The 25177-nt window shown below is 61.6% G+C and overlaps 1 protein-coding gene across 1 annotated transcript in view; it reads left to right on the top strand.

Annotated features, from left to right (window-relative positions):
- KIRREL1 (kirre like nephrin family adhesion molecule 1) overlaps positions 1-25177 on the top strand; it is a 93976-nt gene that overhangs the window by 55662 nt on the left and 13137 nt on the right. Inside the window, exons 2-3 of the mRNA XM_049634736.1 lie at positions 22676-22825; positions 24189-24338. Coding sequence (XP_049490693.1) covers positions 22676-22825; positions 24189-24338 — 300 coding nt within the window. The remainder of the gene's footprint in view (positions 1-22675; positions 22826-24188; positions 24339-25177) is intronic.

Raw genomic sequence — 25177 nt, 5'->3', positions numbered from 1 at the left:
TGAGGCAGGATGGGCACGGAGACCCCTGGCATGCTGGGGTCTCTGCAAGGCAGAGCGCATGTCCTGGAGAACAGAAGACTGTGGGAGCAGTGAGGTTGGCCGGGACCTAAGCTAATTTGAGCTTCGTCCGAGGTCACTGGGGAGCCACTGAAGGTTTCACACGGGGTGGCGATAGATTTGTGTCTTAGGAAGATCATTCTGGCAACTGTGTGGAGAATGGATTTAAGGGGCGCGAGCTGGAGGCGGGGGAACCAGTCAGGGGTGTTGCCATAGTCCAGGGAGCAAAGAGGGGGCTTCAGCGAGGGAGGTAGGTGTCGGGGACAGGGATGACGGAGACCTGTTGAGGAGGCGTGTCCGGTGCTGGCTGGTGCGAGGTAAGCCAGGAGGGGTCCGCGGCAAGTGCCCGGTTTGGGTGCGGGCGGAGAAGTATTGGGGTCAGTGGGCAGAAGGACCAGGAGACCAGGCTGAAGGTGCTCGGGTCACAACGGCCACTGCCCGCTTGTGACGAGGGCTGGAGGCGCAGTCACAGCCCTCCCGGACTGAGCTGACCTCATGTTCCAGTGAGCGCTCCCTGGGAGCCCCCGCTTGGGGGCCGTTGGCCGTTTTTGAGGTTTAAAGCTGAAAATCGTGTCTGGAGGTGGGGCTCGGGGAGAGGACTCTGTGTGGCTGGAGAGAACATCCAGAGCATCTGTCCGAGAGTTCCCGGGCCCCAGGGCCGTCGGCACCTGCCACGGGCAGTGCTCCTGGGCTCCAGCTCAGCCCCACCTGCAGCCTCCCGGTGAGAGTAGAGGCTGAACCCCAATGCCCTCCGCCCCAGGGTTCTGCAGGGGCCAGGCATGTCAGAGAAGGGGCTCGGAGGCTCCCGGAAAGACGGGACTGGATCACTGATTACAGCAGGAGCCACGTGACCTTGGGAGGCCGCTCAGCCCTCAGAGTGCAACACCTTCAATGTTCAAGGGACCTTTCTGGTGACAGGCTGGGGTAGAGACTGCACCCGAGGCGCCCAGAGACGCCAGAGCTGTGCTTCTGGCTTTGCTGGTGACGGTCACTGCACCTCTCTGGGCCTCGGGTTCCCCGCCTGTGAAATGAGAGAGTTGGTCTTTTCCGGCCGTGAGGTTCCGAGACTTGGGAATGCGGTCGGACAGCGGCTGTCCAGCTGGCCCATCCTGCCCTCACCATGTTCGCTTTCCCAAAATGGTACCTTCTCCTGATTCCTTCCTGGCTGCCTCCCCTTCCTCCTGCTTCAGAGATGGACATGTGCTCAGCAGTGCTCAGAGCGGAGGCCTCTCTCCAGCCTTCAGCGCTGGCTGACGGCCCTCGGCTCTTTGATGGTGGCCCTGGGGGGGCCCGGCGGGGCCGGGGCCCCCAGGCAGCCCGGTGCGGTGGTGAGGTTTGCTCACATTCACATTCTCCTGCGTTTGCAGTCGTCCTGCCTCTGAGCCCCTGCTCGTGCTGGTCCCTCTGCCTGGAAGGGCATCCTCTCCTTCCTGCAACAGGGAAGACACCACAGCCCTGACTCTGGCTCCTCCCCCCGCCCCCGTGCCCCACCTCTGGTCATCCACAGTTGCAAACGACAAGCTGTTCTTATCAGGGTCGGGTCACACCACAGATAACCTATTTTAGGGAGACGAGGAATGGCTGGTATTTTACGGTGTTGAGTGTGTGTGCCCCTCACGTCTGCCTCACAACTGAACACTGCCAATACCCGCCACGTGGCCACTGGGGCACCGACACTGGACTTCGGTCACCTCCTCTTTGGGGGCTGCACAGACGCAGACTCTCTCTCCTCCCCCCTCCCATCCTCCCCTCCCTGACTCAACCCCTCTCTTGCCTGCGCTTTCCCTGGGTTGGGTGCACAGCAGCCTTTTCTCAAGTCCACCCTTGAGGCCCCCCCACCGTCCGGAGGATCAAGTCCACGTGCCTCAGAATGACCTTGGATGGCCGCCAGGCCACCCCCACCGCGCCTGCCTCTCCGGGATTCCCAGATCGGGGTCCACTGCCTGGCGACCCACACTGAGGACCGTCCCCCTCCGCTTCACGTTCTCCCAACCATTAAATCCTGCTGATTCTGCCTCTCTATGCATTTCCGATCTGTTCCGTTTCTCTTTATCCGCTGTCTTAGTTCTGCGTGCTTGTAACTTCTCTCCAGGAGCCGAGCCACAGCTCCCCCGGCTGCCGGCGGGGCTCCCCAGGCTTCACCCCTCTCAGCCGCTGTCACCGAATCCCAGGGCTGCCCTCCAGCCGGCAGCTAGGACGACGCAGGGCCCGGCCCAGCCCGCTGGTGCTCTCTGTCCCGTCAGAACCGCGTGGAGAGGCCACGGTCCGGCAAAGACCCTGCCTCCCGGCCTTTGCTCACGTACATGCTCTTCCTGGAGGGTCTCCGCCACCCCCCGCGGTGGGCTTCCCCATGTGCTTGGTGGGCACCCCCCACTTTGCGAATCTTAGTGCCCCGTGAAGCCTTCCTGGTGGCCAGCTGACCCCCCTCTCTCTCTGGGTCCGTTGCACCCCTTCCGCACTTTATCACTGCAGGCGCCCGTAGCCCCGTGTTGCATTCACGTGTGAAGGTCTGTGCTCCTCTGGACATTCCTTGGGAGCAGGAGGCGGGTGGGATTCTGCTGCCTGCCTGCAGCCCCCAGCACAGTGGCTGACGCCTGGGAGGGTCAGGGTGCATTCAGTGTGGAGGGCGGGGGTGAACGAGTGCATTCAAGACCTGCCACAACCTGATCCCACTCTACGTGGCCTTTAGTGTCCCACAAGCCGTACGAACGTGGAACCTGATAATTGCCACGCACATGGAACTTGCAAGTACGTTTAAGGGGATTATCACTTTTCATCCTGACAGCCCTGCCCTTCGACAAATGCCCAGAGCTCCAGCCACCCCGGACTGGCCCCCACACACACCGAGCACTGCCCGGCCTTTGTCTTCGATGTTCTTTGTGCCCAGAATCGCTTTGTCTCTGTGCCTGCGGGTACGAGGCTTCATCTTGCCCCCTACGCAGTCTCTTCCCCAAATCACTCTTTCCTCTTCCCCACGATCAGGATTAATCATTTCTCTCCTAAGCACCAAAGCCGATGACTGGCCTGAACCTTATCTTTAGCAAAAGCTATTTATTATAAATGCCTCAAGAGCAAGGCTGTGCCCCGTTAATCTCCTTATCTCCGTGGTGCTTAGTATAAACTCTGGCACACAGTAGGTCCCCGAGACTTATTGCTGATTCGCGTGGAATAGAATTGAGCGGAATTGTCCAGGCTTCAAAGTTCTTCCAGGTTTGGCCGGAAACAGAGGCAGAAAGCCATCAAGGTGGCAGGAACGGGCTGGAGGACCGAGGGCGGGCTGCCTCGGCTCTACAGGACCCCTTCCGCAGAGGCCGTTGACGAGATTTCTTGCCGACCAGTTGCCTGTGGGTGTTTGTGGAAGCGTCATTATCGCTATGATTTAATTTTTGATTCCCCCGGACGGCGTGCTGAGTGCTGTGCCCGTGGCCGAGCTAAGCCCGTGCCGGGAGCTTGTCTTGAGCGGCTCTCAGAGCTGTTCCTGGTCCCCAGAGACTCACTTGCTCACTGCTCCAGCCCCAGAGGCTGGATTGGGGCGCTGGGGGGGGGGGGGGGGGGCGGGGGGGGGGGAGACCACAGAGTGGGAGCCACACCGGTTCCGATTTCCAGCAGGAGTGCTGCTGTCGCTACCGAAACCCGCGCCCGCCTGTGCCGTTCACAGCTGACGTATGTTTCATCGAGAGGTCCCTGCAGAGAGGCCCGTGCCCGGAGGCTGGGCCTACACTGACGGGGAAGGCAAGGCTCCTGGCCGGTTTGCTGCTTCCGGCGTGCGTGGAGGCAGGGGTGATGGATGAGGCTCCCCCCGCTTTCGCAGAGTGCCTCCCCGCTCCTTCGTGGGCCCTCTCGATGCCCCCTGTCCCGTGCCCCCCGCCTCCCCTGGCTCTGAGAGGGGGAGCTCGCCCCTGACTGTGCCACCTGCCCTCCCTTGAGTGCATGGGAAGGGGAAGCCCGGTGGTCGGCCTCAAGAAGGTGGGAGCAAGAGAGGGCTGGGCTCAGGAGCGGATGGAGACTTCTCCGTTTCCTTCTGCACACCCACAGCTCACGTCCTTGGCTTGTGGGGCTCTAACAGAGCTGGGTTTCAAGGGACGGGCGGCCCGGGGCCCTGAAGGCAGGGGTCTGCTGAGCAGCCAAGGAGAAGCCCCCTCCGCGGGCAGCCACCCCCCGAGGCAGAAGCGGCCGCCCCTCCCTGTGCCCTGGCTGCCCAAGCACCGTCTCGGGAATGCCAGCACGCCGTTCGTCTGTGGGCCTGCAAATACTTTACTGGCATCTCGTGGTGTTGAAAGTCATGTAATTATGAGTAGAATTTATATGTCGCCAGGGTTGCCCGGGCGCCCTCCCTCCCTGTGCCTCCTTCCAGGCACTGCAAATACCGAAGGCTGGCTTAGAAAAGAATCAGACATACCCGCCTTTATGTCTATGCACCCTGTAGATAAGGTTTTAATTGAAAATTGGTTCCTCCGGTCCCTGTGCCTAATTACAAGCTGCCCACCCTGGCCTCGAGCACAGAGACCAGCCCAGCACCTGCAGGCGAGAGCGAGGCGGGTCCCTCGAGGGGGCGGGTCCGAGAGGGGCTGGGGGTGACTGGCAGCCTCCCTGTCCCCCCCTGTCCACCACCAGCACCTTCTCGTTTCTTACCCAAGAGTCAGCGCTGCCCTGGCAGGCAGGGCTCTCCCTCCCCTCCCTCCTTCCTCCCGGTCCCGTGGCTGGCGACCTCGAGTGGGGACAGGACCCAGCTCAGCTCGCAGCTGGCTTCCTCCTCCCTCTGCCTGGGCTGGGCCCGCCTGGAGGCCTCCCAGCCCACCCGGGACACAGGGCCTCATCTTCCCCAACCTGCTCTGGACCCTCCTCTCCCAGGAAGCCCCTGCAGCAGTGACCTTCCGGATCTCCTGCCCCTGTGTCCATCCTGTGGTGCAGGGGAGCGGGGGAGGGGCTCGGTCACGGGCTCCGTCAGCCTTCTCTGCTGGGGGCTCCTGGAAGCCCATCACCATGGGGTGGGAGAGGCAGGGGCTAGCTCGCTGCCCGGGTGGGCGCCCCTGGCCTCCGCCCCCACCCACCCTCTCAGCCGTGGTCACACGTCACTGCTGTCACATGTGGCTCTAACAATAACTCCCCGCCCGAGAGCAGGAGGAAAGATTCACTTCCCGGCTCCAGCGGGCGGCTGTGAAATATGATTTCTGAAGTGTTAATAATGCATCACGTTTGGATAGCACTTTACATCTTGCCGAGCGGCTGGCTGGGCTGCGGGGCCCACTGCTGGCTTTGCTGCAGGCCTTCTCCTCGGCAACACGGGCCCGCGCCCTGCTGCCTCAGTTTCTCTTTCTGCCGCAGAGAAGGAAACCTTCGGTCTTGGCCTTCTGCGGGAATCTGGGGGGGCCTCCCCTTGCCCTTTCCTTCGCCCGCGAAGCCCCCAGCACCGTCCCCTTCACTCGTGAAACCCTCATCAAGTGCCTGTTTTGACTTGGGGGGTTGGTTGGGATGGAGATGTGCATCCCTGCCCCCCCCCGCCCCGGCTTTCTTGTGTGTGGGGGTGTTGGCAGGCTGCCGGGGCTCCCAGGGGTCCCAGCCTGCTCACTTCTGTGGACCTGGAGGGGGAGCCCTGCCCTGTCTTTGGGCTGCTCAAAGCCACTAAGCCTTTAATGCCCCTGACCTCCCAAGGGCTGGAACTTTCAGCCTGCCCGCTGCAGCCTCCGCCTTTCACACGTGCGTATGATAAGGACCCCATCTCTTCGTAGCTTCCCAGGGCTTCTCACAGACCTAGAATATTCCCCTCTGTTCGTGTCACCGAGGCCTTTTCCACCGGCCATTCCAAAGGCTTGGGAAATCTCTCCCATTTCCCAGCCCGCGTTCACAGCCACCACTCCCGGGAAGCCCTCCAGGAGTGATCCGAGGGAGAGAGAAGACGGGTAATGTTTCGCTGGGTTACCCCACGTTCCGCCACCGCTCCCACCCCTGACCTGCTGGAGAGCCTGTTACTGCCGGCTGTGCAGCATCCGCCCCTGAAAAGTATATGGAAATTCTATTTTTGTGAACTTACATTCATTTTTAGGAGATCTGGATTTCGGGTTTCTAGGGACCCTGCTCCACCACCACCGTCTGTCTGTGCAACATCTTTGGACCTCGGTGTCCTCGTCTGAAAACGAGGCTGTCGGAAAGGTGGTCACCAGGGCTTTCTGTAACACTCTTTGATGACACGCCTACTTCAAACAATTCCCTGGTGAATTATTAGGTAAAGAGAAGAAGCCCTTTGATAAGCATGTAGTTGCCTTCCAGCTGACTGAGGCCATCGAGCAAGTCGGGGGCTGTGTTTTCCGGGGCGGGGGGCTTGCCCGTGCTGTGATGTCCTCACAGATTGCTCCTGTCTTGGGCTGAGTCTGTGGTCTGTGGGTCGGGCCTGGAGTGGAAGCTCCCGGAGGGGCCGGGCCCGGGGCTCCGTAATTCTGTTTGCACTTTGTCCTGTACCCTGGGTGCTAACTGAGAGCTTCGAGGGGCTGGGGGGGAGGCGGGCGCTTCCCTGCCCTCGGCCCTTCTGACTCCCCTCACTTCTCGCTTCCTGGGAAGACAATTCCTCGCAAAGTTTTCCCAATGGGTTGTGCTGCTGCTGCTGCTGAGCTGACACCGTAGCTGACGAGTTATTAAAAATTCTTCATTATTATTCTGCACCGTTTCTCTCCCTCCTCCCTCCCTGCCCTGCCCCAGGCTTGCGAGGCCCGTGGCTGTCACTGAGAGATGCCTGGAGGCCCCTAGCCAGGCAGAGGCAGCCTTTTCCAGCCCCCGCCCCCCACCAAAGTGCCATCCCCCCCGACCCCCCGCCGAAGTGGCAGCTGGCCACAGGTTCGCAGCTGGGTTCCTGATCCCCTTGAGGCAGGGCTTGGGGAGCTGGTGCGGGTGTGTGGGTGCTCAGGGGTCCTTATGTCAGGGAATGGCTGGAGAGGGATCTGGGCTCTGGAGACACCTCCGAGGTGGGCACGTTCCAGATGCCACCTGGGACCTGATGCTTCATCCCGGGGAGAAGGAGTGACAGGGCAGCTCCATCATCCCACTGCCTGAGCTGGGGGTCCAAACCGAGCTCATCCATCACATGTCCCAGTAATCAGATTTGGTTGCAGCGAGAACAGAACATAATACTCAGCTCCTGTCCCAGCCTCAGTGATGGGTCCTTGGAGGAGAGCAGGAGGAGGAAGTAAAGGAAGAGGAGGGGGAGGAGGAGGGGGAGGGGGAGGGGAAGGAGGGGGGGAGGAGAAGCAGAAGGAGCAGGAGGAGGAGGTGAAGAAGGAGGAGGAGGAGGGGGAGGAGGGAGAGGAGGAGGTGAAGGAGGAGGGGGAGGAGGGGCAGCAGGGGGAGAAGGAGGAGGGGGAGGAGGAGGAGGAGGAGGAGGAGGAGGAGGAGGAGGAGGGGCCTGGAGGGAGAGGCCCTGCTCCAGAGTCAGGTGACAGATAGGCAGGGTCTCCAGAGCAGCTCAGCGCCTCCACGGCCCCCTCCCCACTGCAGCACCCCACCCCTACCCCCCCACCGCCATGGGCACCCACGAAGGGCTCCTACGGCCTGGGTCCGGGCCAGGGATCGGGGATCAGCGTGGCGTGGGAAGGTGCTCGGGCTCTGCCTCCTGAACCTCATTCGCTTACTCGCTGTGGATTTCGGTCTGCTCAAGCTGGCGTCTTCACATCTGGCTCACTCCTCCTGGGGTCTCGGGGTCGGGGTCCCTTGGTCCTGAGCCTCAGCCTTGTTCAGCCCCACTTCCTAGGGCAGAAGGCTCTGGGCAGCTGGCTTGGAGACAAGAGGAAGGAAGCACCCGTAATTAGCCTGAGAGCTCGGGCCGGCACCCCCACCTTGACTTGGTCCCCAGGTCGAACTGTAACCATCCAGCCGGAGGGGTGGGGCAGGAACAAGCTGAGATCCGCCAGTGAGTGGCGCTGCCTTAGGGACGGTGACTCTTAGGACCGAGGTGGCCGCCGGCCAGAGCCGGGGCTTGGGTTTGCCCGGCGCCCAGCACGGGCATTGGCGTCGGCAGCGGGGGGTCAGGCCTGAGCGCGCTACACTTAAGGGTAGGGGTCGAGGTGTGGTTTGCGTGCTCCTTTATTCGATCGGCATCTGTCGATCACTTCCGCTGAGCAGGCGCTGAGGGAGTTTGCGGTGCTGGCCGCCTCGAAGCTCGGCTCAGTCGGGACTCGGGGTTGAATGACCGTTAGGATTAGGTTCCGGTGGGAATTCGCGTTGGCGTGGAGGTGGGCTGGGGGCCACGTGTGGGGTTGCCGTGGAAATGGGAACACAGGCTGGCATGAAGCTTCTCCTCCCCCCCCCCCCACCCCGGGCTCTGCTCCTTGACAGCCCCTCCCCTGGCGTCCCTGGGCTCGGCTCTGCCCCCCTGGCTTACTGGAATCCGTTTAGTGACAGCAGCCATCTGCTGGTCCTCCCGGTATCAGCCCTGCTCCTTCCCTCTTCCTCCTCCGTCCGCCCTCCCTGCATCCCTGCCACAGCTGAGCCGTCCCGCAGCTCAGTCCTGGAGCCTCCGACCCTTGCGCCCCGCTTCTCCGTCTCCCTGTCCTGGGCAGGACAGGTGAGCCGTCTCCCACCCACCCTGCCCCGCACTTCTGCACCCCTGCCCCAGGCTCGCTCCCATCTTCTGCGTCCTGCACCTTCCTGTCTCCGTGTAGCCAGGGCTCCAAGTGACGTGACCGTATCTCTCCTTCCCTCCTCCTTTGGTCCATTTCCCAAGGCCCACCCGTCTGCCCTTCCTCCGCTGACTGCCTTCGGAGAACCTTCTGCCCCGTCCCTCCAACTCACCTCACCACCTCTCGCTCCCCTCATCAGTCCCGTGGGGCAGATGCCTCATAGGACACCTGTCCCTTCCAGCGGCCCAGCTAGGAGCTGGTGATTTTGTTGAGAAAAGTCATTTCCGCGGGAGACGAGGTGTCGGGGATGCTGGAGTCAGGGCGCTGAGTAGAGAGTGTCTCCCCCTCCCTGTTTCATTCCTGGGTGAAGCAGTGAGGCCCCAGGTCATCCCTCCCCTCCCCCGACTAGCCCCATGCTGAGACATCAGGGGGCGGCTGGATGAAGTGCCAGGATCTCAGAAGAGGCTTGGGAAGGAAGGTCTAGAATGATCCGAGCAATCTGAGTACAGCAGACCGTACTCACCGCCACCTTCCATTTCGGAGAACCTGCACACACACCTGCTGAGGGCCGGGTTTCCAGAGGCTTCTCTGTCCCCCACTGTCCTCCCTGCCCCCCTCCTCTTCCTTTCCCTGGCTCTCGGAGCCCCCCTGTGCTCCTGTGAGGACCTCCTCCCACCCCACCGCATCCATCCTTGGGAGGACGGTGAGCTTGATTGACTCTGATAACCAGGGGAGGCGTAAGCTGCTCTTTGGATGCACGGCGCCCCGTCCCCCTCGCAGGGAGATAATCGAGGGGGAATATTGGCTCATCCGGGAAATGAGGTGCTAAATTTGTTGTGAGATCCGTGTCACAAGCAATCAAAGGGAAGTTCTCTCCATTGAGGGCTGGGCAGCGAAATGAGCAATCATTAGGTTGTTGCAGAGACTGGGGACAGCGGAGGTGGAAGAAGGAAACCCCCCCCCGCCATTCCCCTGGTGGGGGGCACACAGGACCTCAAATAGTGAAGGAGAGAATCAGATGCAGGGAGGGTAGGAAGGAAGAGGCAGGCTGCCTTCTCCAACGTTCCCCCGCACCTGGACGTCTGACCCTCTTTGCCACAGACCCCCAAGCCCCTCTTCGTGCAACCTTAGTGAGCACCTCCGTCAGCCACCTGCTCCTGGCTTCTCTGGTGTCTGGGTGGCCCCGAGACTGACAGGGAACACGGGGTGAGGGGACAAGCGAGCAGGGCTGGGCGTCCCCAGATCAGTGAAGATATCGGTGAACAGAAGAGTTGAAAAGGGCGCGTGCGGGAAGCTGATGGGGGCTCAGACCAGAGCGGCCGGCTTGGGTGGCACCGGGAGGCCTGCCTGGAGGAGGGGGATCTGAAGGTTGCGAGGCCGTGGCAGGGTGACTGGCACGTACACGTGTGAGTTGCTCTTCCCCTTCTGTTCACCACCGGCCCCCGTCAGAGCTGCCCTGGCTTTTGCGAGCGTCCGGGTCCCAGGAAGAGTCGTCAGCGTGCACAGGCTTGACGAGAAGGTGTCTCCATGGACCCTGGTCGTGCGTCCGCCGCCGATGTCCCGCAGACCCCCGGCCGTGGTTCGCGGAGTGGTCTCCACGTCCCCGGGCCTCCCCTGTTCTTGGGGGGTTGTGATCCAGCTGAAAGGAGACTGAGGCGGGCAGGACGGGAAAGATGAGCAGACAGAGCCCGCCCTTGCAGCCCCACCGTCATCAACCCCGCAGGCCCACCCCTGGGTGCCCCCCGCCCTGCGGGGTGGAGTGCAGCCACGTGGGGACCCGCGCCCACGGCGCTGATTACAGAGCCCGCGCCTCGGGCTCCCTGGGCTCCTGCAGCAGATTAACGTTCCACGCCCCTTGCACACGCAGGATGAACCGAGTCAGATGGATCGATTCAGCAGCCGGTCGGAGCTGCTTTACTTTATGCAGGATTGATCCAGGTGACCCCACCTTGGGGCCTCCAGAAGTGCCTCTGTGGGAAATCTTCTTAATGGAGACTAATTGGAAAAGCCTAGAATGTCCTGGCTATGGTGGCTACGTCTCAACACTCGTGTACGGATGCCCAGTAACAAGCTCACGAGTGGCGCGAACGCAAACAAGGACACGCGCACGCCCCCCACGCGCACACACGCACCGAGTAGCCGCCTTTCTGCTTCCCACTCGCCCGGCGGGGCCCACATGTTGCAGCTCTCCCTGCCCCTTGGATCAGCCACCTGGCCTCCACTTTGGTCTTTCTGAATCTACACCTCTGTCTTGGTCTGTGTCCAGTGTCTCTCAACAGCACAGAAGTTTCTGGAAGGTGGAGACTGAGGAATATGCCCACAGGGGGAAAGGGTTTATTTTTCATTTTACTTTTTATTTATTTATTTTGTTCTGAGAGAGAGAGAGAGTGTGTGTGTGTGTATGAGTGGGAGAGGGGCAGAAGGAGAGAGAGAGAGAGAGAGAGAGAGAGAGAGAGAGAGAGAATCTCAAGCAGGCTCCATTGCCAGTACATAGCCCGACGTGGGGCTCGATCCCACGACCCCGGGATCACGACCTGAGCCGAAATCAAGAGTTGGATGCTCAACCGACTGAGCCACGCAGGCGCCCCCACAGTGTTTAATTTTTAAAGAGCTATGACCTTAGTTCCAATTTCTTTCTGCACCTGGTTTCCAGTGGCTTCCCACTGCTCACTGGTCCTTTATGCCTCCATGTCTTGGCTCATGCTGTTCCCTTTGTCTGGAATGCCCTCCTCCCACTCTCTGACTATTGAAATCCTGCTTGTCGTCAGGCCTCAATGCACTTCTCGTCAGTAAGTGTGTATTTATTGAATATCTACTGTGTGCCAAGCAAGGCCTCCAGTGTCCAGCCTGCACGAGTGGAGGAGGCCAGAACTAGCAAAGGCCAGCAAGATCCGGGTCTCGGGCCAGGGGAAGACCAGTATGGAAGTCAGACGTACGGAAAAATGCAGCCTTTTCACTCATCTAAGGTACTTTGTCCTCCGTTGCTCCTACACCATGGCGCTCGTCGTGCTGTGTCGCCCGGATCGTTGGCTGTGTCTCCTAGACTGCGCTCTGGGAGGCGGGACCAGCCCAGCGCCCAGACAGTGTTTGCTCTGCATTCGGCACCAACAGCGTATTTATCGCATGAGTGGATAAATATTGAAGGGAGCTGACTTCCTCTGGGTTCAGTTGCTTTATCCATAAATTAATTCAAATAGTCCAACAGCAAGCATTTGTTGAGCACCTACTGTGCGCAAAGCACTTTTGCCCTCGCCACTTAGGAAAATGCACCTGTATGATTACATCTGTTGTCTCAAAGAGTTTACGAGTCTTGTGGAAAAGGAGCCCTAATGAAACACGGTATTGCTACAGACCAAGCCGTGGGTCTAAATTGACACGATGCTATGCTTGGGCCCCATCGCTGACGTGTTGAGTTTCATGATTAATTGCCCGGAGACAAAAGCTTTCCTTATATCTCTGCCTTCTGTCCTAGCCCGGTTTTTGACCTGTTCTTTTTCTCTGCCCCTGGGCTCCGTTCAGAATTTCTTCCTTTAAACTTTGGTCCCGCAGACCATTTCAGTCCACCTTGATCGAACTGTTACAGACTGATTATTTGATAGGCGCGTGTCTAAGTAAGAAGAAAGTATAGGAGGTGTGTAAATAGCATCATAAAGCACGAGCACTGAAAGAAAGAGACCTTAAATATGACCCCGAGCCCTCTGGCGCATTATCTGAACACCTCTGGGGCTGGGGAGTGCGCTGCCTTGTGCTACTGGAAAGTTCTTATATGGGTAAAAACCAGCCTGGTCCCTTCGGGGCCACAGTCACTGCTGTCTGGCGTGGAGGCTTGTAATGGAGGCCAAGTGATGGACCCTGGGGATGCCCCGGTGCCGTGGGCTTGCAGTGTGTCTGCGAAGTCGGCCTTTCTCAGAGACACTGCTGGGGAGCTGGTGCTGGGCTAGAGCCCCCCACCCCCACCCCCGTGCCTCCCTGTGTGGCTTGCTCACCTGGCTCATAAAGCCTGTTAGCTCCATCTGGAACTTCTAGAGAAATCTTTGAGGTCATCTGTGACCTCCCGGCCCCAGAAGGAGATAAAGTCTAACACCTAGATCTCCTGGGCTTTTTCTTTTTTTTAATTTTGAGGGGAGGGGGGCAGGGGGCAGGAGAGGGTGCAGAAATACAATAAAGCTCATTCAACTCAGAAACGGACAGGTGTCCTTAAGAGCCACTGCTTGGCAGGAGAAGACCCAAGTCTCCTGACTCTTTTTTTTAATTTATTTTGGAGAGAGAGAGAGAGAGAGACAGAGCGCGAGCAAGGGAGGGGCAGAGAGAGAGGGAGACACAGAATCCGAAGCAGGCTCCAGGCTCCGAGCCGTCAGCACAGAGCCCGACACGGGGCTCGAACCCACCAACCTCAACATCATGACCTGAGCTGAAGTCAGATGCTTAACCGACTCAGCCACCCAGGCACCCTCCCCCCCGCCCCCAAGGCTCTTGGTTTCAGGGTGAAGGCAGGAGAACGCATCCTTACTCCTGCCCACCTCCATCTTCTGGATTTCTGAGTTGATGCTATTCATTCTGGAGACTATTCCTAAAGGTGCCAGGAAACCAATCCCGAGAAGGTCTGGGAAGCAGCCTGCATTTCTTCCTGGCCTTGCAGCCTGCGGCAGGGGAGACTCAGGGGTCCCATTCTGGCCGCTGCCAGACCGTACACGGAAGCCACATCCCTAACGGGATAACTGAGAAAAGGTTTCCTTGAGCTGAGAACTCGCACTTTCGTGTGCTGGAGGGAGTGGGGCTGGGCCCCGGGCCGGGCAGGCGGGTAGCAGGTGAGGCTGGTGCATGGACCCCTCTGGAAGGCCTCCCCCAGGACGCCTGTGGAGGGACCCGGCCAGATGGGCCATCTGCTCTGTGAGGGGGAGACCAGGCCTGGAGTTTCCTCAGACGCTGCCCCACCTCACTCTCTCCTCCTGGCCCTGCCTGGCTAATCCTTTCTGAAATCCCTTCCATTTCTCAAGGATTTCACTCCTTTCCCTTGACCTAAATGCTCACGGCCTGGCCAGAAGGTGGCCTCAGATCCCTGCCCCCTGCCTGCACCGCCCCGGGCCTCCTTCTCTCTGTCCCGCTTTGTCCATCTTCCCGGCCTTCTTTTCTGTAGCCTCCCTCTCGCTGTCCCTTCCCCTCCCTCCTTTTGGAGAAGCAGGGTTTCTGGGTAAGGACTCGTCCTCTCCTCTCTTGCCGCCTGTGCAGGATGGGCAGGGCTCGGGCGGCCTGCCGACGGGGCGTCCGCGGTGGGGAGGCAGGCCTGCCCCGAATACGTCTCTCCTTTACCGACCCTCAGTTTCTTCGCATAAAGGTGTTGCATTAGTGATGAAGGCCCTGTGCCGCTCTGACCTTCAGACTCTCTTTCTAATTGAATTTTCTTGTTTCCCTTTCCTGTCTTGTTTCCTTCTCTTTCAGCACCTCAGCCAAGGACGCCTCAGCTCCTTCCTTCCTTCCTTCTTCCTTCCCTTCCCTTCCTCTTTCTCTGCTCCTTTTCCCTGCCGCTCTGCGGGCATGGGGACGGCTGGGGGGCAGCAGGTACAGGGTCGGGCGGTGGCAGAGGGCCCGCTTCCTTTGCCGCCCCTCCCCGCCCCCCACACCATTCCCAGCACCTGGCCCCATCTCCCAGGCCTCTGGCTTTGTGACAGTCCTGGCCCTGGCCGCCCCCCTCCTCCCCTCTGTGTCCCCTGTCTGCACTAAGTCCTTGCCAGCCACCTGCCTCCTCTCCCGCGCCGCCCTTCCCTTCCCACGGAAGCCAGATTGAAATTCGGTTTTTCAGCAGAAATGTCCACCATTCCTGCCACTCCCCTTCCTGCTCCCGCTGTCATACCTGCTACGGCCAACCCCACTTGGGCTCACGGTGCCCTTGTCCTTCCCAGAAAACATTCTCAGGGTCCCCTGCCAGGACACATTTGCATAGAGTTGTCAGATCAGGTCTGGCCCGGGTGTCGTTGGGCTGGCAGGGCGGAGGGGGCTGGAGGTCCAAATGGGAGCCGCGGTGGGGGAGGGGTGCATGTGTCTAGCTGCACCTGCCAGTGTCTTTTAGTTCGGGAGATCACAGTCCTTGTGAGTGGGCCTGGGCTGACAGGTCACCTCCGAGACCGGGACTGCCCGCCCTCTGCCCCCCCTTCTCCCATCCTGAGCCTAGCGCAGGGGATGCGGGGAGGACTGGTGGGGCGTGCCTTGCAGAGGAAGCAAAGAGTGGTCTTCCTTCCTGTGCTGGGGCCCCATCTGGGTCTTCTGCACCACGGTCCTAGTGTCACAAAGCCACAGACTGCCCTCTACACCCCGTGGGGAGGCTGCCAGACTGGCCCGGCTGCAGGTGCACCAGCCCTCTCCCTCACAGTCCAAGAGGGACGGGCACAGAGCTGAGTCCTTGGAGCGTCAGCAAGGCCTGGCTGAGGCCCCGGGACAGCAGACGACGCTGCAGAATCTTAGAACATCACAGCGGGAAGGCCCTTGGGGTCCAAGCGTTCAGCTCCCTCTCTTTATAGTTTAAGGAAGCTGAGACCCAGACAAGTGAAGTGACCTCCCCAAAGTCACCCCGTTGGGTGGGGGCAGCGCCGGGACCAGACAAGCCCCCATCTCCTGACTTCCGGCCCACAGCGCGTCTGTCCCTCCCTGGCAGGGGCTGGGCTAGGTGCCCTTGTCTCTTTCAAGTTTCTGTCCTGCTTCTCCGTGACTAATCCACTGGCCCAGACCAATAAGCCCATGCTGCCCATCACTGGGAGTACCAGCCGGGGCCCTGGGGCCAGCCTCTGCAGCCGGCCTCTGTGGTCTGCTCAAATGCAAGGAAACCAGGCCAGATTGTGGCCACTTGTAAAATCCCATCTGGTCCCTGGAAAGATTCCCCTTCGGCTGTCCCTACCATACCCCGGCCTTGGAGATGGCATCAGGCTGGCTTGCCCAGGCAGACTGGGGGGAGGGAGGAGAGACGGGTTCTTCTGCCTGTGACTTGGCATGGGGGTGGGAGGGTGGGGGAGGTTGGTGGGGAGGTTGAGTCAAGGCACCGAGGCCCCTGCTGCCCAGGGTGACTTTTTCAGGTCAGACCGTGAAACGAAGGCTGGCAGACAGCAGGGTGGGGCCGCTGATAGTCTGAATGTTTGCAGACTTGTCTGGGGGCTCACCCGGAGGTCTGCTCTCAGCCACACTTGAAGTTACCTGCTGGGAGCCTCCTGACCCCTGGTTCATCACCTGTCAGGGCCTCTCGAAAAAGCCACATCACATCTGGACGTTTCTGATTGTGGGCTGGACTCTGCGTCCTCCAAATCGGCAGAGCCACGGCCCTCGTGCCCCGGCAGCGGGGAGCTCCTGGCCCCAGGGTCCCGAGCCCCCTTCTGTCTGCATCCGCGTGTCTCTGCTCCCCGCATCCTCGCTCTCTCCGCCCCATCCGGCACCCCTCCCGCCCTCCCCCTCTCCCTCCCTCCCTTCGGCTGCCTTCTCTCCTCTATCAAAGGTGCAAATCTGCCTTTCTCCTCTCCTTTCCCCTTGGCTGGCCCGGCCCCGGAGAATCATGATCCTCTTTTCTCCGTGAGATGAGAGAAGCCAACGGGAGGGCCCCCCCCCCGCCCCCGGCTGTTGTATTTTTCATGGAGCAGGAAGGGAACGGCTGGGGTTGGGGAGAGGGTCTGGGGGGGACGGTGGGCGAGCGAAGATGTGAGAGCAGGCAGCGGGGCCAGCGGGGCTGGAGGAGGAGTGCAGTGTGGAGAGATTTAGTTCCATCTGAAAGCTGTCGGTGCGAATCAAAGGCTTCCCTTTGAACCAGCAGCAATCTGGAGTGCAGAGCTCGGGGACGGCTCCGCCCAGGGGGCTCATTACTGCATGTTTGATAAATCCGGGGAGACAGGGCCCGGCCTCCGCCAGCCCCTCTCCTGCAGCCCAGCTTCCTCGGCCTCTCGTGTGCGTGGCCCACTCCCTCTCTGGTTCCTGGCTGGCCCGGCAGGCAGGGCTCTGGGAACACGTGTGCCGAGGCTCGGGCGCGGACAGGGGCCCGTGGGGTGCAGAAGCATGTGCCTGCATGCAGTTGTGTGAGAGGGCTGTGTGTGCACCGTGAACATGTGTGCAAGACGGTGTGTGTGTACCATGAACATGTGTGTGAGACGGGTGTGTGCGTGCCATTGAACGCGTGTGTGAGGCGGGCGTTTGTGCACCAGCGAACACATGTGCGAGAGGGCTGTGTGTGCACTGTGAACATGTGTGCAAGATGGGTGTGTGTGTTCACCATGAACATGTGTGCAAGACAGGTGTGTGTGCACCAGCAAACACGTGTGCAAGAGGGCTGTGTGTGCACACCAGTGAACATGTGTGTGAGTGCGCTGTGTGCACCGTGAACATGTGTGCAAGATGGGTGTGTGTGTGCACCATAAACGTGTGCAAGATGGGTGTGTGTGTGTGCACTGTGAACATGTGTGCAAGATGGGTGTGTGTGTACACCATGAACACGTGTGCAAGACGGGTGTGTATGCACCGGCTAACACGTGTGCGAGAGGGCTGTGTGTGCACCGTGAACACGTGTGCAAGACGGGTGTGTGTGCACCAGCGAACATGTGTGTGAGAGGGCTGTGTGTGTACCGTGAACATGTGTGCAAGACGGGTGTGTGTGCACCGGTGAACACGTGTGCGAGAGGGCTGTGTGTGCACTGTGAACACGTGTGCAAGACGGGTGTGTGTGCACCAGCAAACACGTGTGCACACGTGCTCCGCACGGGACACACGTGCCCACAAGGAGAACGTGGTATGTGTCTGAGAATCTGTACGCTAGAGGTCACTTCCTAGCTCTGAGTCAGAAATGGGACTCGACCTCTGTCCTCACCAGGCCCAACGGGAACGGGAGGGGACTCCGGGGCAGGTGGCCTCTCCTGGCATAACTACCTCTGGGGAAGGCAGTGTCGCCTGGGAACGTGAGGGCTGAGGAGGGGTGGGGGAGGAGAGGGTCTCCCAGGGGGCGGCATCAGGGGGGAGGTGCAGAGGCACCAGGGCCCCCTTGCACGATGGCCAGTCTGTGCCAGGAGGTCCCAGCGGTGGTGAGAGTAGGGAAGACAGCAGTGGCCGGGTGGGCACGGTGACAGTCCGGGAGCCAGGTGTCCTGGCCCTTTGCTCTGCTCACTGGCCCCGCTACTCACCAGCTGTGTGGCTGCCGGGAAGTTGCTCTTCTCTGAGCCTCAGATCCTCACTGGGGAGAATATCGGCGCCCGCCTCATTGGGCGGTTTTGTACAGGAAGCGAGCTGGCCCCGGGGAGGTGCGCGGCCCGGGGAGGGGCGCGGTCCCGGGACTGGCACTTACAGGCAGGGGCTGTTTGTTATGACGGCTGCTGGTGGACGTTGGGGGCTCAACACTTAGCGTTTTGCAAATCGCTGAAGCCTCTCTGCGTGCCGCTGATGTCCTTCCAGCCTTGGGAACCGCTGCGTTCTCCGCGCAGGGGTATGCACGCGAAGCTTCTCCTGTGGCTGGTGACAGCGCGCAGACCAAGGCCCCTGTGGCTGCAGGGTGCTGGCCAGCCCCGCGTCGAGGAGCACGGCCCTCCCCAGAGGCTCACGGGATGATGCTGGAAGTCTGAGGCGAAACGTGAGGATCGGAAGTCGTGGATGGGCGCAGAGGGTCTCCGGGGCGGGGGCCGTGAGTCACGTGCATCCAGGAAATGCTTCTTGCGTATTCCTGTGGCGTGGCACGGTGCCAGCGGCAGGGGCCGTGCATCTGAGAAGGCCGAGTTCCTTCTCGTCTCTGCCACTAAGCAATGTCTGGGCCATAAGCGCCCTGAGCCTCATTTCCCTTTCCTCGAAAATGGAGATAGCAGCCACCGCCGTGCAGTGGATTATCAGGCGGGAAATGTCTGTGAGGCACCTGCCTCGGTGCCTGGTGCCTAGCTGGCATCTCATAATTGGGAGTTATCGTTATGAAGGGACATTGCTGGGACTGAAGGGACAAGGAAGGTAAATCAAAGCGTCTCTTTCTCCAGGGGCTCCCAGGAGAGTGGGAGAGACCGAAACGCACACACCAGTAACTTGTGATCCAAGGCAGGCTGTGAGAAGTGTTGTAGCCAGAAGCCCAAACAATGCGGGGGCAGAATGGGGGAGGGGCTTGGAGGGGGGGGGCAGGGGGGGGGGGGGGGGGGGGGGGGGGGGGGGTGCCCAGGGAACCTGAAAGGAAGAAGGCCTGGGAGAGAGGGGGGCAGGGAGGTGGAGGGATAGGGGTGCATGCAGCTCTGAGCCCTCCTCAGCTCGGGTGAGAAGCACAAGCCCCTTCCCCCGCACCCCTTGTGCTCCGCGTGTCTCCCCAGCTGTTCACCTGCCTGCAGACCCCGGCGGGGGGGGGAGGGTCTCCTGTCCCGGGTCGGGGCACCTGCCCAGCCTCTCGGCACACACGTCTAAGGGGAAGAAGTGTGCAGAACACGAGAGGCCCTCTGCCTCTCCCCCTCCATCTCCGGGACGCTCCCCTGCCTTGGCCTGGCTCCGTGACTCTTGAGGTCTCTGTCACCGGGTCCTGCCTGCTGCCTTTCCCTGCAGACCCCGCCTCGGGCCTGTCTTTCCCTCTCCTGGCCTCCTCCTCACCAGGACCAAGTCTGCCCCTCGCTCCCCTCGGCCTCCGTGTGGGTGTCCTTGCCAGCCTCCCCCCAGTCCGTGTGGCCCCACGCCGGCCCCTCCCGTCCCCTGCCCTGTCTCTGCCTCCGCAGGAGCCTGACCGACACAGACATGCTCTGCCTCCCTTTCCTTGATGGGGTCAGGGGGTGGGGCGCAGGGCGAAGAGTGCTTACTTCTTCGGAACACCTGCTGTGGGCCTGGCAGCCAGGCCACTGTGCTGGGACAGCACGGCAGGGGGCCCTGAGGGACACAGTCCAGCCTCCAGGAGCCCCCAGGGCTCAGGCGCAGGGGTGGGCAGCACAGTGGGAACCACACGATAGCAGAGGTAAGAAGTGAGCAAGAAGGGTTCTGAGGGCGAGTGGGGAGCCATGGAAGAGAAGACTTCACAGGAGGTGAGTGGGAGAGCAGGGTTCCCCCCCCCCCCCCGCCCCCGACCAGGCAGGGTGACAGAAGCCTGGAGAGGGCGCAGGAGCTGATGGGGGCAGCGTTCAGCCAGGTCGGGACAACCCGCGGGATCCAGCCTCTGTCTCAGACGCTGTCTTGACTGCAGGGGCTGCTTTGGGGCAGGAAAACGTGCGTGTGCTTTTCACAGGTTCAGGACCCAGGCTGCTCTCCCATTGAGTGAGATTCCCAAGACCTCTTCATCTTCCCTCCCCTCTGACTCTTCAGGGTCATTGCTTCCATCCCTCTGTCTCCCGGCTGAGTTGCTTCAAGTAGGCCTAAAGCAAAGCAGGTTTCACTCTTAGATCCCCGAATCGATGGGTGTCGCCTTCTCGGTCATGTCCCTGCTCCTGTCTCTGGGGTGCCTCTAATTATCCAGCTGCCAAGGGGCGGGGAGGGCTGTAGCCGCAGTGAGTGGGCCCATGCAGGGGGAGGTACCGGGCCTGCCTTATGCCTCACCCACGAGCCTTCACAGAAGGCTGGAGGCAGGCGTTATCACGCCTCGGTTTACCAGTGAGGAAGGGAGGCTCAGAGAGTGACTCGGCCAAGGTCGCAGTTAGGAAGTGTGGTGCGGGCACTGTGCAAACCTGCCTGTGCTCCTATGACCCCTGTGCTCCTAAGAGGGACCCTGCAGTCTGTGCCCAGACTTGTCAATGTGCAGGCCAGCTGGGCTGGGGGGTGGGGGGGGCACGCCCAAGCCACGGGCCCCTCCCTCCAGCAAGGTCCCCATCTCTGCACACGGCTTCACACTCCATCCTGCCGCAGCGTCAGCTTCTTAGTGTTTCCTGGAGACCTCGCTGGGAGTCCAGGGTGTGTCCGGTCACACAAGAAAGCTGTGAATACGAGTCCCATCTCTGAGGCAGGGTGACTTGGGCTCCGGGGCCAGGGCCGTGGGAAGGAGAATCGTGCGTGGGGGGGGGGGGTGGCTCGCAGCGGGTAGCAGCACTAGGGAATGCGCAAAGATATGAATAAATTTGAGTAATAATGAGGGTAATGCCTGAATTAATAATGCTCGCTGCTCACCTGACCAACCCCCTCCCCCAGGATCTCAGCACCTGCCGCTGGAATCCCTGGAAATGCGAGATGGATGGCAGGTCGGCAGAGTCGGGGGCTGCCCATGGAGTGTGCAGAGGGGCCCCGGTTCTAAGTTCCCAGCCCCTGCGGACCCCGGGAGCTGAATTTGTACACTAAACCGAGAGCAGAGGCTGCCTCGTTGTATTAAATCATATGCTGGCCATCACTCCCAGCCCTGCCCCCTCTCTCTCTCGGTCCCCTTTGTGTACTGCAAACAATGTGGGTGTCAGATGTCCAGGGGGACTCAGAGGGGGGAGATGGCACGGCCCTTGGCTTTGGAGGAGAGGTTTCCTTTCTGGTAGAATCGGTGGGTCATATGCCTCCACCCACCAGCTGCCTTCTTCCCCACGACAAAAACATGGGCAAAGACTCTTACAGTTTGGGACAGGAACGTCACGGACAGAGCTGTGACAGCAGGGCTGGGCGATGAGACAAGCTGTGTTTGTCCAGGGAGCTATGGGATCAATCCAGGAGGACTTCCTGGAAGAAGAGAATGTGGGGCCGGTTTGGAAAGAAGGGGAGAAACGGAGCTGGAGGCGGAAACAGAAGGGAGGGGATGAAACCTGGGGGGGGGGGCCTGTCTCTGGTGGCTTCGAGGGAGGTCTCAGAATGAGGAGGGACAGGTTCCGTCTGCTTCCACAGAGGAGTGGAGAAGAGAGAAATTTTGGAAAGGGTTGGATGCGGGGAACCGTGGTCTCTGCGGAGACCTGGGAGCTGGGGAGGGAAAGGAGAGGGAGGAGTCCCCTGAGCTCTGGACCAAGCTGACAGACTGGGGACGAGGCCCGGAGGCCCCAGACCTCAGCCTCTGCCATCTCCCCTCTCCGCACAGCCCGGGCAGCCGGAGCGAGGTGCCCAGGCCTGCCCCGCCGGCCGGCGGGACCAGCGCTGGCTCACGGGGGAGGGAGCCGGTGGGGGGATGGGGGGGAGCAGCCGCAGTCCGATTCCCTGCTCCAGTTGGGCTCCACAATTAAAGGCAATTACGCAGCAGCTTCTCTAATCAAACGCTCCCGGCCGGGCGGCCATGTGTGGCTCGGCAGCCGGAGGGAGAGCGGGACAGTCACACGCGCGCTCGGCTCCCCCACGGCGGGCGGCTCAGCACGGGGCGCCGCGTCCGCGTGTCCGCACCCGTGCCCCGGAGCTGGGGGGGGAGGGGCAGGGGGCAGCCACACGGGGTGGGGCAGGCGAGCGTGCCGAGAACTGGGCTCCGAGGCTCGTCGCGGGCCCCCGGAGACCCAGGCAGCCTGTGGCCGCGCCTGCCCTCACGCGCCCACTGCGTGCGTCCTCGGGGACGGTCCTGCGTGGCTGCGCCCGTGTGCTACCTCACCGTGCCTCCTATGACACGTGCAAGGGTGCTGTGGCACATCCACGCCCCGGGATTGAGGGGGGGTGGTATGACCCCGTCGTGGACGCGGCACGTGTCGAGGGGGGTGGAGGGAGGCAGCAGGTGGCGGGCCAGTCCCGGGAGCTGGAGGGCCGAGCCTCAGGGTCCAGTCTGCACTCTGCCGCTCACTCCCCCTGCCGCTCTTTCCCCTCCACCGCTGCCACTGCCACCCACCCCCCCCCCCGCCCCCGCCGGCACCCTCGGGTAATTTCCTTGCCCCTCTTTCCTCGCCCCTCGGACCTCAGTGTCCTGCCTGCAGCACGAGAGGGTTGGCCCGGCCCCGTGCCAGGCCCTTCTGTAACACCGCGCCCCTCCCTCTGGCGGCTGAGCCTCGGCTCCCGAAACCCAGTCCTGTGGGCTGGGGAGGGGGCAGGGGGAGGAGGGAATCGGGGGGGCGAGCGTGTGCATCTTGGAGGGAAGGGCTGGGCTGCAGTAGGGCAGGGGCTGCAGGGTGGCCGCTTGCTGGAACCCCTTCCCTGCCGAGTGGCCTTACCCCGTGCCCGTTTATCTCCGCCAGGGACCCAGACCCGCTTCAGCCAGGAGCCGGCCGACCAGACCGTGGTGGCAGGACAGCGGGCCGTGCTCCCCTGCGTGCTGCTCAACTACTCGGGCATCGTGCAATGGACCAAGGACGGGCTGGCGCTGGGCATGGGCCAGGGCCTCAAAGGTGAGTGGGCTGCCCCCGCCCCCTCCCGCACAGCATCCAGCCTCTCCTGTCCTTGTGCCCCGTCCCCAGCACACGCTCCTGGGCAGCCACCCTTCTCTAGCTCCTCTCCGAGTCCCCTCTCTTCCCTCTGCCCGGGCGACGTCTGCTCAGAGGCCAAAACCCATTTTGGTGTCAGCCTGGGCACGTACTTCCCTACGCATTCCGGAAGACACAGCCGGTGCTGAAGCATACGTGACGATTCAGGAAAACACAGCCAACAGCCTCCTATATGACGGAGCAAGGGAAGGCGCTTTGGGGAAGGCCTCCCGCCAGTGGACGAGCAGAAAGACACCTCGGTTCTTCTGCCTCTGCCGCCTGTGAGCTGGGCGGCCTTAGGAAAGCCGCTTCCCCTCTCTGGGCCTCAGTTTGCTGCTGTGCAAGACTAGGCGTCGTAGTCACGGGCTTATGAGTGGCGTGTGTGACTTTTGAACCAGATGAGAGAAGATGCTTCGTGAAGAGTCAGTCACTGGTCGCCGTAAGGCAGCATCATGACACTGGCACAGGAGGGGCCATGCATTTCTGTTCTCTTTGTCGCGTCCGGGGGCTGAGGTTGTTGGTGGTGGGTTTTGCACATTAGTACAGGGAGGGGGGTTTGTCCATGCAGAGAGAGGGGTGGGCTGGTGGGTCTACTGGTGATAGAAAAGGAGAGAAACTGGGAGAGACAGATCAATAGATATGGACTGAGAAGGATCAATGTTCCCTGGACAGAGGGAGATAATGGGAGGGAGCCGCTGGGGAGCCCGGGAGAAGGGTGCCTGGGAGGGGGTGGGAGCCTGCAGAGGAGGGGGTCCGGAGGCTCAGGGGCCCACCTGCCACAGGGACCGTGTGGGTTAGGGGCTCCTTCAGGGCGCCGGAGGACCCTGCCTCGTCCGCCCCTCGCATCACGAGTGAGGGTGCGGCCTTGGCTCCCCCTGGCCCCAGGGAGCCCCATCTGTGCTGCGATGCCCTATATTTCCAGCACCCACATGCCCTCCCCCTCTCCCTCTCCTTTTCTCTCTGCTTTTTTCCCGCTCTTTTTTCCCTATTATTATGAGAGACATTTGTCCGCCAACAGCTCTGGAGATTTCTTCTCATCTCCCCCTTCCGGTGTCCCTGTGGCTCCTGCCCCAGGGGTGACATCACAGTGTCCCACGTGGGACCTCATCCGTCTTATCCGCTGTGTCGAGTTCCCAGGCCAGGGCGGGGGGGAGGAGGACCGGTCTGGGCAGGTGCGGCCCCCGGCATGGGGAGGAGGACCCTCGTGGGCCCGGGCGGTCCAGGCTGGTTCCCAGGCCGGCACGGGGTGGGGGGGGGCTCACCTCGCTCGACCTGTGTGTCCCTGCAGCCTGGCCACGGTACCGGGTCATGGGCTCTGCAGACGCTGGGCAGTACAACCTGGAGATCACGGACGCCGAGCTGTCTGACGACGCCTCCTACGAGTGCCAGGCCACGGAGGCCGCCCTGCGCTCGCGACGGGCCAAGCTCACCGTGCTCAGTAATGCCCCGGCTCCCCCTTCCTCGGGCTCTTTCCCCTGTGTCCCCTGGACTCCTCACTTCCCAGCCTCATGCCTGTCCTGCCCCCCCACCCCGGCCCCCAGATCCTTCTCAAAACTTCTCCCAAAGCCCAGTCCGGCAGAGGAGAGCAAAGCAGGCACGTGGGCCTCCCCTGGCGGGACTGTGGGTGCGTGAGGCCTGGTGCCCGGTGTGCCCGGCCGGACTAGGCTCTGCCTGCTGGACATAAGGCCCTGCCAGGGCAGAGCCAGGGGGGTGGAGACAAATCCCCTCCTGGCCCAGGCGTGTCAGTGCTCCCGTCCTCCCCCTGCTGCCTCCGGCCCCGGCAACTGCCCCTTGGGCCCCTCCTCCTCCTCACTCAGCCCCTACCCCGCTGCACCACACCGTCTCCTTTCCTCCCTGGGCACTGAGAAGCCCCTGGAGGCCCCTCAGGAGCCCCAGGGAGCAGGACTGGAAGGAATGAGCCCCGAGGGCTGAGACCTGGGGTCGGGGGGGCTGGGTCCTGCTGGAGCGGAGCAGATGTCCCTCTGTGGGCCTCCCCGCTGGGGCCCTTTGCACAACGGGCTCCCTCCAGCCTGGTGCAGCCCAGACCCTCCCTCTTCCCTTTTGCCCTCCGTGCTGCCCCTTCCCCTTTTCCTACTGAAATCGCTGAAATGGGGGAACAAACCCCCAGGGAGGGGGGAGCTGAGACCCTGAGCTTGGACACGAGGAGGGTTTTACTTGGGGTTTGGGGAGGGCATGAGAAGTCTTCCTTCTGTCAGGGAAAGGCTGGGCTAGGAGTCGGGACGCCTGGGCCATTTTGGCACTGTGACCCGAAGAGGT

Source organism: Panthera uncia, chromosome F1 (genome assembly GCF_023721935.1).
Source record: "Panthera uncia isolate 11264 chromosome F1, Puncia_PCG_1.0, whole genome shotgun sequence".
NCBI lineage: Eukaryota > Metazoa > Chordata > Mammalia > Carnivora > Felidae > Panthera > Panthera uncia.
The sequence above is the reverse complement of the archived record's forward strand: the minus strand, read 5'-3'. Positions and strand labels throughout refer to the sequence as shown.